Genomic DNA, 15,255 nt, shown 5'->3' with positions numbered 1-15,255 from the left:
TGCAGACAGTCCTATCTCATTTGGGGTCTAACAGCCTGCTTGGTCTGACCCAGTGCTTAGACTCGACAAAATTTATTTATTTATAAAGATTTTATTTATTTATTTGAGAGAGAGAGAGAGTGTGTGTGTGCACACGCACGAGGGGGGAGGGGCAGAGGGAGAGGGAGAAGCAGGCTTCCCGTGGAGCAGGGAGCCCGACACGGGGCTCCATCCCAGGACCTTGGGACCATGACCTGAGCCAAAGGCAGACACTTAACTGCCCGAGCCCCCCCTGGTGCCCTGACTCAGCACAATTGCTTGAGCCCATTGCACAGATGAGCTGAGCCGTGTAAAGTCCCCCGGTTGGCGAGTGGCAGAGCCCGAGCTGGTGCATGAGGCACTACTATCCGTGTCATCTAAACACTTCCAAAGCTGGGCCTCCCTCCTAGGAAGTCATTCATCCATTTAGTGGCTCCTGACTCAGTGTCGGGCACTGTGGCCTCCGTGGTAGGCCAGGCCTGGTGGCCCCCTTTGATTTCCCTGTGGGGGCTCTGTCTCCCTAGCCCCAGGCCAGGCACGGAAGGGAGCGGCCAGCCTTTACCAGCAGGTCATCGAGCAGTGGCCATCTCTGTACTTGCTTAGTTTTTCACTTTCAGTGAAATGTCCACTTTCATCCATTCATTCCACAAGTATTTATTTTGTGCCTGCTATGTGCTCTGGGTCCTGGAGACACAGCAATGAACAAGATAGACAAAAACCTCTGCCCTCATGAGCGACATTCTAATAAGGGAAGAGAGAATAAGTAAATAAGGAAAATAAACAGCGTGTTGCTAAGGGCGCTGGAGGATAACAAAGCTGGGGAAGGGGACAGAGCGTGAAGCTGGGGAGGGGGGTGGGTATAGGCTGGTGTGGTAGTCATAATGATGAAATGACATTTGAGGAGAGACTCTCAGGGAGGGAGGGGTGAGCCAAACAGATATCTGGGGAGGAACGTTCCAGAGAAAGAGAACAGCATATGCAGAGGCCTGAGGCAGGGGTGTGCTTGGCATAATTGAGGGACAGCAAGGAGGCCCATGTGGCTAGAGCAGAGTAAGTGGAGGAGAGTGGGAGGAGGGGAGGTCAGGAAGGACCGGTTGCAGGGCGGGGTACCCAGAATCATCCATTTAGTGGCTCCTGACTCAGTGTTGGGTACTGTGGCCTCCGTGGTAGACAAGGCCTGGTGGCCCCCTTTGATCTGGGTACGCAGATGCTATAGGGCCTTGTAAGCCACGATCCACTGTGGATTTTGCTCAATGTGAGATGGGGCATCAGTGGGTGGCAGCCCAGAACGTCTAACGGGGAACTGCAGAGGTGTGTTTTGCGCCCTGCCAACAGTGAGTCACTAAGTCCAGCAGATTTTCCCTCCTGATCATCTCCTGAACCTGGCTCTGAACCTGGGTAGTCATTGCCGTCATCAGCTCTATCCTGGGCAAGAACCTTCCTCTGGCCCCGGGGGCCTCGGTCACATCTCGCTCTGATGGGGTCTCTACACTGTGGCCAGATCTGACCACGTGAGCCCCTCCACTCCACAACCCTTCTGTGTCTGGCATGAACTGTAAGTGTGTGAAGAGGGTCAGACAAGGGCCCGACTATTTGGAAACCAGACTGGGGGATCTGGGAGGTGGGGATTGGGGTTACTGGAAGGTGGACTGTCATTTTGTGGGTAAGGGAGGCAGCGTGCTGCAGGGGGAGGCCCAGAAGCCTGTTCCCCACCCTCAGCAAGCCCCTCATCTCAGCCCTCTCTCTGGCCTCAGCCAATGGCTCCCCCCAGAGGCGCCCTCTTTATTTATTGTTTCTCCCCAGCTCCCGGCGGGCAGAGGAAAGTCCATTAGTGTGTTTGCAGACTCTGCCAGCTCTGAGCAGATGCAGGGCTGATTTGCAAACTGTCATTGCCCTGGCCTCCTCCAGAGACCCGCATGCTGGGCTCAGCCTTGTGGCTCCAAGAACCACCTCCCCCAGGCAGACAGCCGGGCAGAGCCCCTGTGCCCTGATTTCCCAAAGCGCAGCCCCTTGGCATGCAGTTGGGAAATTTAAATTAAATGCCACGAAGGAACCATAACAGCACATTGGGCATGTTGACAGTGGAGAATGAAGTTCTCTCTGTTGATAGGAGCTCATTGGCTCTGCACAAATTAGAGAGGTCTTGAGACAAAGTGCAAAGAGTCCTGAGCTGAGCACCTGGGATCCAGGTTTGCATTCTGGTTGGGCCACCGAGTGTCTTGGTGACTTCGGACAACTGTTTACTGGCCTCTGGGCCTCAGGTTCCAAGCTGTACACGAAGATGCAGGCAATCTTAGAATCCCCCCCTAAGCTCTAAAATTCTCTGAATCAAAATTTGAGGATGTTTCTTTCATTCAAGAAGCCGAGGATGGTGGTGTGCCCGGCATGGCTTGGCAATTCTGGAATTGCCCGGAGCTTGGCAGAGGCACTCGGGAGTGGAGACACTAGGGCTCTTAGTCTCCCCTGGCCTGATAACTCTGCGGGGTGACTTGGGCAAACCACCTCCCCCTCTTTGAGCCCATTTTCTCATCCATAAAATGAGAATGATAATCTCTTGCGCTACTCCTTAGGTCATTGTGAGAATCAGACAAACTGATGAATGTGGAAGGTCGGCGTGAATATATGCCCGAGTGGCGGTTGTTGTTACCATTTGGGGATGTACCTTACCCTGTATGGGCACATGCATTAGCCAGTATAATACAAGAAGATGCCCCTGCTGTGTACAGAGTCCAACCAGGTTGATTCAGCTATGTCACAGGGAATGACGCTTCTTCCATGCAGTGCAGACCCCCCGAGGGGTTGTGCTTGCTCAGTTCCGTGCCATCCTAAACCCACCATTGATGTGTGTGTGTTTGGAGGAAAAACACACCACAGATAGACACAAAAGTCTCTCGAGTTCTTTTCAGCTGAGACAGGAGATGACACACATTGGCGGACAGAGGCTGATCTCTGTGTATCCAAGAGGAGTCGAGCCAGTCCGAGTATATCTAACAGGTCAAGCTCTGAAATGAAGAAGCAATAAGCCAGTGAAATGGTACTATCACCGAAACATGATTGATCAATTGAATTCTATCAGAGACAGTGGACAGTGAGATTAACTCAGGCCTGATAGGTTCAATGAGTTAAAGCATGATGTTCATTTCAGCTTCATTTCACCAGTCTTTGCTTGTGAAATTGGTCAATCAATAGAGGTTGAAGATCATATATATATATATATATATCGGGGACCATCTTATGGGGAATATAATCTCAGTAGTTGGCTCCTGGCTGGGGCTGCCTGCCTCGGGTAATGGAGACAGAACAGGGACTCCATCAGCCCCATCGAAATGGCCTGATATCTTCTCCAAATGAAAAGTATTTTTGGATCTCTGATGATTTATCTTTTTTTCTCCCTCTCACTTTGATCTATGACAAAACCCATACCCATCTTGGAGAAATATAGTGATTTCTTCTGAAAACATTTGTGCAATGATCAGATAGATACACTTCAAAATATGAACCTTCTTTTTAGTTATATTGTCCTTGGAAAAAAATAAAGACAGTAATTTAAAAACCCAAATGGGGGTAATGCAAAGATATCAGTGTAAATATGATTTTTAAACACTTTTATTTATTTATTTCTGTGCAGTGGAGGATGGGGGACAGACTGCTATGTGCGTGGAAGCCAAAAAAGGGGGTGCATGCATAAGGAGGCCTTCCAGGTGTAATTAAAATGAAGCCTTTAGCATTCTTTGATCTCATTTAAAAGCACAACTCATAGAAACAAATCACCCTTTTGCTCCTGGTAATATTTCATTTGCTTTGGAATATTTTCACTATGGTGGTTAATTTAACATCCCTCCTAATTAACGTAGATCTCTCTCTGTAAGGTGGAGTAATTAGGTACTACTGTACAAGGTAATAGACTTGGACAGTATGGATTAGAGAGAACAGACTTGTCCCGTGGCAATGCACAAGGTATTCCTTCCTGCCTCTTCCTTGAGGTCATCTTGATTCAGTTAAGCACAAAGAAATCCCATCTCTCTCTCTTTTTTTTTTAAGATTTTATTTATTTATTTGACAGAGAGAGAGACACAGTGAAAGCAGGAACACAAGCAGGGGGAGTGGGAGAGGGAGAAGCAGGCTTCCCGCCGAGCCGGGAGCCCGACGCGGGGCTCGATCCCAGGACCCTGGGATCATGACCCGAGCCGAAGGCAGACGCTTAACGGCTGAGCCACCTGGTGCCCCAGAAATCCCATCTCTTCATATCAACACCACAAGAGCTTCAGTTGTGTATTGGTACCGTGTACAACCGAGTATACATTTGGCTCTGGATGACGTGGAGCAGCGCTGAGCAGCTAGACAGAGAGGAAAGAGCCTTGTGTGCTTTGCTCTCTTCCCCCACCCCCGATTCTTGCATTCCAACCCTCCTGAATTATAGCCATTCCCCCACATTTTCACTTGCCTCTGGGCCTTTGCATATGCTGTTCCCTCTAGTCGGAATGCATCTCCTCTCCCTGCCTCTTTCTTTGGCTCACTCCTTCCTACTCAATCTTAAGTCTTGAGCTTCATTTTTTTCCAGGTGGCCTTTTTGGATCACTCCTGCGCCCAGCCTGGGTTAAGTGGCGCGATTTAGTATAGGGTTAGGAGCAGACTCTGGAGTCAGACTGCTTGGGTCTGGATCCCAGCTCTTCAGTCTCTTAGCTGTGTGACCATGGGCAAGTTACTTAAGCTCCCTGTGCCTCAGTTACCTCATCTGTAAAATGGGAGGGGCAATCACAGACCTGACATTATGGGATTGTTATGAGGATTAAGCAGATATGGCTTCCTTTTTTGGCTTCCACGCACATAGCAGTCTGTCCCCCATCCTCCACTGCACTTAGAATAGTGCCTGGCACAGAGTAAGCTCTGTATAAGGGTCGGCTACCATCCTTTGGCTTCCGGGACTGCCTCCACTTCTCAGGCTCCTCACACTTACCTTACCGCATTGGAATTACTCACTTCTCTACGTCCTCCACTCAAGGGCAGGGGCCAGAATTTAGACCCCTCTCTGGTTCAGGTGCCACTCACAGGGCCAGACGGCCAGCAGGAGTTCGGTGCACGTTGCTCAGGAATGAATGGATCCACAAGGCTTGGAGTGGGCATCGGGGGCCTCGTGTGTTCCCAGGCTCAGCTCACTTTGGACCTGACCAGTGGCCCTTTGCCATCCCGGAGTGTGGAATCATCAGTCCCTTGGGGCCTTTCCCTCACTGACTCATTGGGTAACACACGGCACAATCCGATTCACTCTGGTTGAATCTGAACATACTTGGCAATTTGATAATTTTGCGTTTTTCTTCTCTGAGAAGAAAGATTGAGTGAGACTAATGGCTGAATAATGGTAGTTCCAGTGGAATTTCCTGCACGCAACTTTGATTTTTCTCGGCCCAGTTTAAGCTGGGATTTATACAATCACCCAGAACATCAATTTTGTTTCGGGGCTGCCATGAGACATTTCCAGCCCTGCCACCCTGGTGCCCAGCACAGGGCCTGGCTCACAGTAGATGCTCTAGAAATGTTGCTGGCTGAATCTTGTCTGTGCCCGGAATCCTATCTCCTTTATCTCCACGCCTTGTCTCCTCTGCGTATCTGGGGCCTGGCTTGGATGGGCCCTCCTGCAGGGCCCCCTCCCTGTTGTTAGTCATCTCTGGGTCATTTCATGTGTATTCTCCTTGCATTCTTTCATCAGCCCCGGGTCTCATGATGGTCCTATTTTACAGATGACAAAATTGAGGATTCAAGAGGCTAAAGGAGTATCTCAAATACAGGCTCAAGAATCTCGTAAGAGACAGAGTGAGGATTTGGCCCTGGGCCTGCCAACGTTCGGGGTGCCCAGGCTTCCCTGTTGTGTGCGCCCCGTCCACCACAGGGCCTAGCTTTACTCTTAAGACATGGTGAGACGCATGCAGGTATTTGCTGTGGCCTCGAACACGTTACTTCTTACCTTTGCCAGGACCCTCAGCTGGAAAATGGGGACTGACGTGACAGGATTGGGTTGTAAGGAGTAAAATCCAGGCCATAGTGGTGGCCAGTGCAGCTTGCTGAGGAGACCCAGAGGAAAGGGCCGTTCGTTTAGCCTGTGGATTTAGAGGCAGGCTTCAGAGACGAGGTAGTTTCTAGGCTGAGCCTTGATGGGCAGGGGTGAAGGCGAGCCAGCAGAGGGATGAGGAACGAGGAGAAAGCCTGCTGGGATGGTGCTGTGGGATGACTGGGGGGTGACTCTGACTGCAGGGGCGGACCATGGAGGCCCGGAAGGCTGGGGCTTCTTGAGGAAGCCTTGGAAGGGTTTTTGTGGTGAAAGCGATGGTGATGGCAGCTAATGTGGGTTGGATACTAACTTTGAGCCAGGCACGTTGTGGGGATGATCTCATTAATCCTTACAAAAGCCCCAGGGATTGTCCGGCAGACCACGGTCCCCGTTTATAGATGAGGAAATGGAGGGTGTTAGTTTTAGTGGCTGACCCGAAGGGTGAAGGGGAGTGGAGAGAACACTGCAGGTACCAGGCCTAGGCACACATTCCATCTGAGTGACCTCAGTTACTCAACCTCTGGAGTCTGACGTGCCAAGACCTGGCTGTGCCGCATCTTCACTGGGGGAGGCAGGCCTGGGGGCATGGTGGGTGTCAGAGAACCAGGCTGAGAGGCAGCAGACTGGCTGGGTGTCACTACCATGGAGCCCTGCCGGCCAGATCAGGAGCAGACCTCGGACCCTAGGGTAAGGGTGGGGGGCATTGTAGTGCATAAAGCAGTAATGGGATCTGGGACTTCTCACAAATTCAAAAAGATTAAGGGCAAATGTATCCTAGTGAAGAAGAATGAGATTTCTTCCTCTCTGACTTCCTCACAGAAATCCCCAGCAACCGCCCACTACCTACATGTCTGTTCCTAAACCAAGTATTGGCAAAGAGAATAGGGTGCCCCGGGTAGGCTTGGGCAACTGTTTAGGGGTGAAATGGATATTGCAAGGGGGTGGGGGTCTGCCCTACAAAGACTGTACAGAACAACCAAAATGGGAAAATAAATTAATGCTCATGTAATACTATTTAATAGACAAAATCTAGGTGGATTTTGGAGGAAAAAATGGTTAGAAATGACTGACTCAGCCTCCGTGGTGGGTGATAGGGCCCCTGAGGCCCAGAGAGGGCTCACACAGCACGTCAGAGCAGAGCTGGAGCTAGAACCCCCGTCTGCGGGCTCTCAACCCTCTTCCCACGGGGCCTTGCCTCTGTCCTGCCATGCAGGGGAGCACCTGGGAGGATGGAGGGGGTTCTGTAAGGGCTCTGACTTTGGCTGGGTTCTGGAGAGAAATGGACCCGAGAAAGGCTGAAGACTGACCCACTGGCTCCAGGCTCCCTTCCTGGAACTCCCTTTGGCTAGGGTTGCGTCCCAGAGGCCCATGGAGATTCTTGTTTGTTTTTATTTTTTTCCCTCCCAGTGAGCATTTGCAGACATAAAGTACATGACAATTTTTAAAGAAACAAACCAGAACCCTTCAAGAAGAATGCAAACCTGAATCTGCTGTGCTCTGAAGAAAACGCAATGGGTTTATGATCTTTGAAGACACACAAGAGACAGCTTTCTCTTGACAGATGGGAATCTGAGGCTATTTTGCTTCCTCCCCCTTTGCGTGACCAGACCCAAGTGTGTAAAGCTTTTAGCTTCAAAGCCGGGTTGTGAATAACATTGGTTTAACCTGAAATTTAAAGCCAGCATTTCTTTGCTCTCTGAGACGGGGCTTCCTGCCCCTTGCTCCCCTGAAGCTAGCTTCCAGAATGTTAATTCTACGAGCCATGGTTGACTAAGCCCAGCACTGGGTCTATTACATATTATTTGATTTGGAGTAGAAAAAAAGATTTAAAGATACCATGCCCCCCGTATACCTTTGTACTTTGGCTCATGTCTGTCCATATATTTAAGCATACCATTCACATTGCAAGTTCAGATTTTTCTCCCTGGAATAAAATGGGTCCAAGCGTTTCTGTAGCTTGTCTCCAAGACTACATTCCCCAGTGAAGTCAGATGGCATCTTTGCAACACAGATGAGAAATGCTATGGAAACTTCCACGGGAGACTTGGAGGTTCAGACCTGCCCTTGTGCCAGCGATGGTTTTCGGGTATTCATTTTTGTAGCTATATCCGAGCATATAATTGGTTTGTTTGACTCACACTCGCTGTGCACCCACTATGTGTGGTACCCAGAGGCAGGTTGTCTGTGTCCCTGGCCTAAGAATTGGGCCTCTTTTTGTCAGACTTTTTTTTTTTTTAAGATTTTATTTATTTATTTGACAGAGAGAGACACAGCGAGAGAGGGAACACAAGCAGGGGGGAGTGGGAGAGGGAGAAGCAGACTCCCTGCTGAGCAGCGAGCCCGACGCGGGGCTCGATCCTAGGACCCTGGGATCATGACCTGAGTTGAAGGCAGCCACTCAAGTGACTGAGCCACCCAGGTGCCACTTGTCGGAGGTTTCATCCTGGTTGACATGTGTGCCTTTTCTGGTCTGATTATTTTTCAATTAACATTTGCCTCCTCCATTGAACAGAAGTCCATGAGGGCAGGGCCAGGCCAGCTCTTGTCCATCACTGATGCCAGCATTAGTGTGGCACCTGCTCACTAAGGTTGGTTAAGGGAAGAGTGAGTGGGGGCGCCTGGGTGGCTCAGTCGGTTAAGCGTCTGCCTTCGGCTCAGGTCATGATCCCAGGGTCCTGGGATCAAGCCCCGTATTGGGCTTTCTGCTCTGGGGGGAGCCTGCTTCTCCCTCTCCTTCCCACTTGTGCTCTCTTGCTGTCTCTCTCTCTCTCTCAAATAAATAAATAAAATCTTTTAAAAAGAGAGAGAGAGGGCGCCTGGGTGGCTTAGTTGTTTAAGCGACTGCCTTCGGCTCAGGTCATGATCCTGGAGTCCCAGGATCGAGTCCCGCATGGGGCTCCCTGCTCAGCGGGGAGTCTGCTTCTCCCTCTGACCCTCCCCTCTCTCGTGCTCTCTCTCTCTCTCTCAAATAAATAAATAAATAATCTTAAAAAAGAGAGAGAGAGAGAAGAATGAATGATTGAATGAATGAGGTCAGATAGAGGGATGCTGGCATTTGCAGACCAGACCTGCAGAATGAAGGTGGTCATCACAGTTATTACTGACTTGTTCATTTATTCCACAAATATTCCCCATGGAGGAGACAGAGATGAATTAACTGCGGCTTCCCCTGAGGTAGCTAATAGTGCAGTGTCAGAGTGAGGGGCCCGGTGGGCTTGACTCCTAAGAAAAGGGAGAAAGTGGTCAGAGCCCAAAGAGTAGGAGATGAAGCAGCTGGAGCAGAAAGAGAGGCATCCTGGAGGAGGAGGCACGCGTGCTCACAGGCTGCGTCTGTCCTGGCAACAGTGCGCATGTGCAGCGGGAATGGCTTCCCTTCCGTAGCGGCCGGGTGGATGACCTGTGGGTGACTGCCTGACTCCGCGCATCACATTCAGATGCGCACTAGTGCATACTTCACCTTGCCAGCCCTGAGTCTTGCCAAAGGATGAGGCTTGGGAGCAGGGCTTCAAAGGCACAGCCTAACCTAAAGGAACGGGCAGTTCAGGTACTGGGACTGAGAAATGGGGAGGGTGATTGCTCCCCAGCCCCTCCCGTGGTCCGGTGGTGCTCCTGTGACAGGACTCAGATCCTCCCCATGGCCTTCTGTGGGCTCCGGGGCTGCCTGGCCATCCCCCGCCTGCCTCTCCGCCATCCCCTGGGGTCTCTTCCCCTCACCGTCCGGTGCCTTTTGTCTCCTTCTCATGTCTAAGCCTTTGTGGGGGGCCTCCTCTGCCTGGCACGCCCTCCCCACCCCCACCCCCCTTGCCCAGCTGACTCTTTGTCCTCCACTCTCCGTTCAGACATTGTTTTCTGGTGGAAGACTTCCCTGACTCCTCCCTGCGCGGTCACAACTCTTCCTCATTCTCCATAGTCCTGTGCATGTGTTTCTAGACACTTTTTCTACTTGGCAGTAACCACAGTTTGTAGCCATATGTCTGTGTGAGTATCTACCAAAGCGAGCTGCTCTTTCTAGTTTGAAAAGAGGGGTCTGTCTTAGTCATCACTGTATCCTCTGTTGTTTTTTTCCAAACATCACCTGGTACAGAGTAAACACTTCATCCGTATTTGTTCAATGAGTGATTATATGGGTAGAAGTGTCCCAGCCTCCTCAGGAAATGACCAATGTCAGGCATCAGTGCAGAGTGACAAGGTAGACCTACCTCACCTCCCTCCCCGATGGAGAAGCAAGGGGGATGCTGGAGGGGCAGGGACAGCGGCACACGCCTGGGGAGGTGGCTCTTTCCAGCTCGCTGTCCTCCACTAGGAGTTTCTGGGTCACCAAGACAGCCTGGACCCTCTCCCAGACTTGGCCCATGGGTGCTGTGGTTGACTTTCAGAAAGCCAAAGCAGGATGCAGTAATTCTTCTTCCTAAAAGATGGCTTGGATCCCCACTGGGCTGTCTGTGCTTGGAGAACGTGAACCTATCCTCAGAGAGCTGGGCTTCCAAGGACCTCCGGTGCAGACACTTGAGTTGGCCATGGGCCCTGAGCCTTTACTCAGTGACCAGACGGTGACCTTGCCCACAGGAGCCCTCCGCAGAGCCACTGTCAGCGTCCTCAGTGGGAGTGAAGCTGTGCCCTTCTAGAACTCTGAGCTGTGCAAAGAGCCCAGTTCTGTGAACCCCATGGGGGAGGGATCGAGCCTGAAGACATCTGGGGGAGGACGGCCTGGCCAGCGTGTCTGATGGAGCAGCCTGAGGCGGAGGGAAGAGGTGGGCACTGCCCAACTGGGGGCAGAGTGAAACCTTGGTGGGAGTCATCAGGGACTGGCTGACAGGAAGGACCCTTCCTTAGGAGTTTGGGCCTGGCTGGCAGGTTGCGGCTGGGGAGTGTAAGTGAAGTTGGTGGACAGAGAGAAGTCTTTTAAGAGCGGGTGTGGTCTCTGACAGGGAGAAACTCGATGCGAGCACTGGGAACCCAGGCAAGGTCACGGTTCAGTAGGAGTGACTGGGGCCAGGATGACAGGCCAGAGCAGTAGCTGAGGAGGAGCAAGATGAGTGTCCTCCTGTGCGTGTGTACCTTTGATAATGGGGTCATTTGGCAGGTGCCAACCAATGGGAGAGCATGGACAGGGTTCTGAGCTCCCACATTCTGCTAGTCTCGATGCCCTTGTAGGTATGGTCCCCACGGGGATAGGCCATGATGGTAAAAGGAACTCGGAGGATGATGTCCCCTGGGCAGGAACAGGGACCAGTCTTGTGGAAGACTTGTGTCATAGGTAGCCAGAGGAGGGGCCCAAACTCTAGGCTGGAGGACATCAGCCAGCGAGACCAGCTTCCATCGTGGCCCACGTGTTGGGGTATCTGGTCATTCAGGCTGTAGCCTATACTACGGAAAGAATCCTCTTGGGTCAACATGGAGGTGCAATCTGTTTTCTCGGGGTTTTATGAGCTGCCTCCGAAGGCCCTTCCTATAGAGATCCTGGGGTGCTCGGAGCTGTCAGCCTCCGTGGAAGGACTCTAGAAGGCCAGTATTCATGGGAACACCCACAGCGATGTCTTTGCTCAAATGTCAGACCCTGCATTGCATCTGCCCCCAGACAGGACAGTTGGGGAAACACCCACTTTTGGCAGCATCTCAGTGACACCAGCACCCCACTGCTTCAAGCTCCTTGGTTTGGCCTCCTTCCTCACATGGCATGATGGATGAAGTCTAGGGCAACATGTGCTGGCAGAATGGGATGTGGGGGAGACTCGGGCAAGGCCTGTGTGAGGGCACCTGCCAGCGAGAGGTCTGATGAGTGCTGGTCTCCCCTGGGGCTTCCCAATGGCCAAGGCAGAGGCCTGGGGTCCAGCAGTGTCTGCTCAGACCTGCATGCGTACCTGGGTCCATGAGGTCAGCCCTGCATGAACAGCTGGGTCCTAGAGGGCCCCTGGGGATGAGAGCCCTGGAGGCCATTTCCTTGCTGGAAACTTTTCCCTCCTTGCTGTCTTTCATTTTGAATGGTTCAAGCTCAAGGCTCACCAAAAATATTTCATCCGATTTTTTCTTTCTTTTTCTTTTTTAAGATTTTATTTATTTGGGGGGGGAGAGAGAGAGCGAGAGCGAGAGAGAGAGAGAGAGCACACCTGAGCAGGGGGAGGGAGAAGCAGACTTCTCCTTGCTCAGGGAGCCCTATCCCAGGACCTAGGATCATGACCTGAGCCAAAGGCAGACGCTTTACCGGCTGAGCCACCCAGGCACCGCCCCCCTGCCCCACAATATTCTTTTTTATTGGTAATTCATAATACTTTATTTGAAATGTAAGCATCATTCCCAGAGCCTGTAACAGTGTGAAGAGCTAACAATACATCTGATCCTGTAGTTTCTTGATAATTCATGTTTTTGAGTAGGCAGTAGTACATTGAAAGTTCTGCAGTAAGACAAAACACAACAAAAAGCATGCTATGAGGAGTGTCCCTCCCTTCACCTCCTGCCTCCGGGAAAGGAAGAATGAGCGCTCTCAGTGTTTCTCATGGTGCCTTCCAGAGTTCCTTTGGCAATATATTACAAAAGGCACACAAAGTCTTATTTTCTTCCTTTTTCTTACACAGGAGGTTATACGTTATACATGCTGCGCTGTAGCTGGCTTATTTTTCATATGACGGTGTATCCCGAAGATCTTTCCATATTGGCTCACAGCGGGAGTCCTCGTTCCTTTATGTAGTCACCCAGTATTCCACCGTGCGAGCACACCATAACTTATTTAGCCAGCCCCTACAAATCAATTCTTGTGTTGTTTCCAGTCTTTTGCTACTAGAACCTTGTACATAGATCACTTCCCATATGCGTGAGTCCAGCGGTAAAATACATTTTCAGAGGTGCAACTGCTTTATCAAAGGAAATGTGCGTTTGTGATCTTGATAGCCTTTGTCAAATTGTCTATCATGGGTGTGTGACCAATGGGCTCCCACCAGAATCGTGTGAAGGCTATTTCTCTATAGCTGTCCCGGCACAGTGCTTTACTGACTGGTCATGTGGTGTGGTGGCAAATGTCCTGGGTGAGGTCATCAGCTCTGGGACGGAACTGTACCTTCAAGGGGTGGGGAGCTTCAGTCTAGAAGAGGCAGTGGCCCCTGGTGATTAAGACTCCCACTCAGGGGGGTGCCTGGGCAGCTCGGCCAGTTCAGCGTCCAACTCTTGATTTCAGCTCAGGTCATGATCTCAGGGGCGTGGGATCAAGCCCTGAGTCGGGCTCCGTGCTGAGCGGGGAGTCTGCTTCTCCTTCTCCCTTTGCTGCCCCTCTCCCCCTGCCACACACTCTCTTGCTCTCTCTCTCTCAAATAAATAAATAAATCTTTAAAAAAAGACTCCCAGTCAACCTGAGCTCCAATCCTCAGGCAAATTACTTGACCTCTCAGGCCTCAATTTTCTCATCTGCAAAACGGGGGACATATTATCTACCGTGGGGTCATTGTGAGTTTCGGATGAGATGACGCATATAAAAAGGGCTTGGTGTGGTGCCTGGCACGTGGCTCTGGGAGGCTGGCTCCACAGTGACTGGCAGGGTGCCCTTGGCTGAGGAGCCTCTTGGCTGAGTCCCTGTCTGTTTCCTCTCCTGTCAGGGGAGGAGGTGGGTGTGGGGGTTTCTCAGGCCTTCTTCCCAGTCTCACTGTCGGACATGCCGTTTTTCAGCAACTCGTGTAACCTGCACTCCCCCTTCGTGTCTCCTGCTCATCCAAGGTATTCAGGAATCTCCAGTGCCCAACGGTCACTCACTGCCGGGCAGAGATTTCCTCCGGAAGCAGATGCGGGGAGACCTGTTCACGCAGCAGCAGCTGGAGGTGTTGGACCGCGTGTTTGAGAGGCAGCACTACTCGGACATCTTCACCACCACAGAGCCCATCAAGCCCGAGCAGGTATGCCCCACGACTCACTGCCTGCTGGACCTCCGGCTGGACGCAGGCTTGGCTTGCCCTCCCCAGGCGGTTGGTGGGGTGTGGGCGAGGATGCCAGGTTTTACTCCGAGGCAGGCTTCTCGTTGTTCTCGGCCAAACTTGGATAGTTGCAGCCTCCCACAGGGTCAGGAGGACTTGTCTGGGGTTCTGGTGGCTTCTTGCCTCGGTGCCTCTATCTCCCCGGCCAGCCTGGTGGGGTGGGGGTGAGGGCAGTGGCATGACTGGTCGGGCTGCTCTGCCATCACTGAATGGTGTCCTCGCTGAGCTTCCTGTACATGCTCATTAGATGGCACTTCTGAAGTTTTCCCACAGAACCATTCAAAGCCATGTAGGCTGTCTGCACAAGCTCCCGTGGAGGGGAAGGATGCCAGAGGGGATGTTGAGTAGTGAGGACTGAGCAAAGCCTCAAGGGCCACCATCTTATGACAGTCTGGCTGTCTGAGCAGTTCCTGTGAGGGCTTTCTCAGACCATCTAGCCACTTTGTTTTCAGATGGGGAAACTCAGGCCCAGAGAGGCAGAGAGACTTGCCTGAGGCCACACAGCAAGTCATGTATTCACTTAACAAACTTTGAGGAGTATCACCTATGTGCAAAGCATGGAGCCAGGCACTAGGTACTTCAGTGAACAAGACAGGCTTGGACCTGCCCTCAGGGAGCCTACAGGTATGTGGAAGAACCACAATCAGTAAGAATAACCCGAAAGGTCATGGATTGCAGATGTCCTAGGTGCTGGGGTGGGGATGTCTGAGGTTCGTTGAAAGAATAAAGCAGAGGCTGAGCCAGCCTGGAGGCCACAGTGGCCTGAGCCCTGAGGTGTAGGGCAGACCCAGGAGAAGGGATGTGGAGGTGGGGAGGAGTGTGCCTGACAGAATAGCAAGTGCGAGGCCTTGAGGTAAGAAGGGGCACGGCAGGAGTGAGGAATGGAAGCAGAGCCAAGAGAGCCAGCGTGGCTCGGCTTCAGGGCACAGGGGCGGGGGGAGAGGGGACAGTGATGTTGGGGAGATGGGCCAGGTCTTGTAGACTGTGGTTGAGACTTTGGTCTTTCTCCTACAAGTGAAATCTCGTCCGGGAGCAAGGTGGTCCTATGTGCTGGATGGAGCTGATCCCACACACTCTAGATCTTGAGCTTTCAGGAAAAAAAGTCTGTTTCCATCACAAACAGACTTTCTGAGTGATGGCCGAAGCCACATTCCATCTGACGCAGGAGGAGAAAGAAAAGGAGACCCTTGGATGTGGCCTACCTTTCCCTCCAGAATCGGGGAGAAAATTTATCTT

General features: G+C 51.7%; 1 protein-coding gene across 2 annotated transcripts in view; it reads left to right on the top strand.

Annotated features, from left to right (window-relative positions):
- PAX5 (paired box 5) overlaps window positions 1-15,255 on the top strand; it is a 190,203-nt gene that overhangs the window by 50,791 nt on the left and 124,157 nt on the right. For both annotated transcript variants that reach the window (XM_088019276.1, XM_028108737.2), the window contains exon 6: window positions 13,766-13,941. In XM_088019276.1, coding sequence (XP_087875402.1) covers window positions 13,766-13,941 — 176 coding nt within the window. The remainder of the gene's footprint in view (window positions 1-13,765; window positions 13,942-15,255) is intronic.

Source organism: Eumetopias jubatus, unplaced genomic scaffold, assembly GCF_037043125.1.
Source record: "Eumetopias jubatus isolate StellerSeaLion01/CBP00866 unplaced genomic scaffold, mEumJub1_p1.0 scaffold_15, whole genome shotgun sequence".
In the NCBI taxonomy this organism is placed as follows: domain Eukaryota; kingdom Metazoa; phylum Chordata; class Mammalia; order Carnivora; family Otariidae; genus Eumetopias; species Eumetopias jubatus.
Note: the sequence above shows the minus strand (reverse complement) of the source record. Positions and strands in the feature narration are given on the sequence as shown.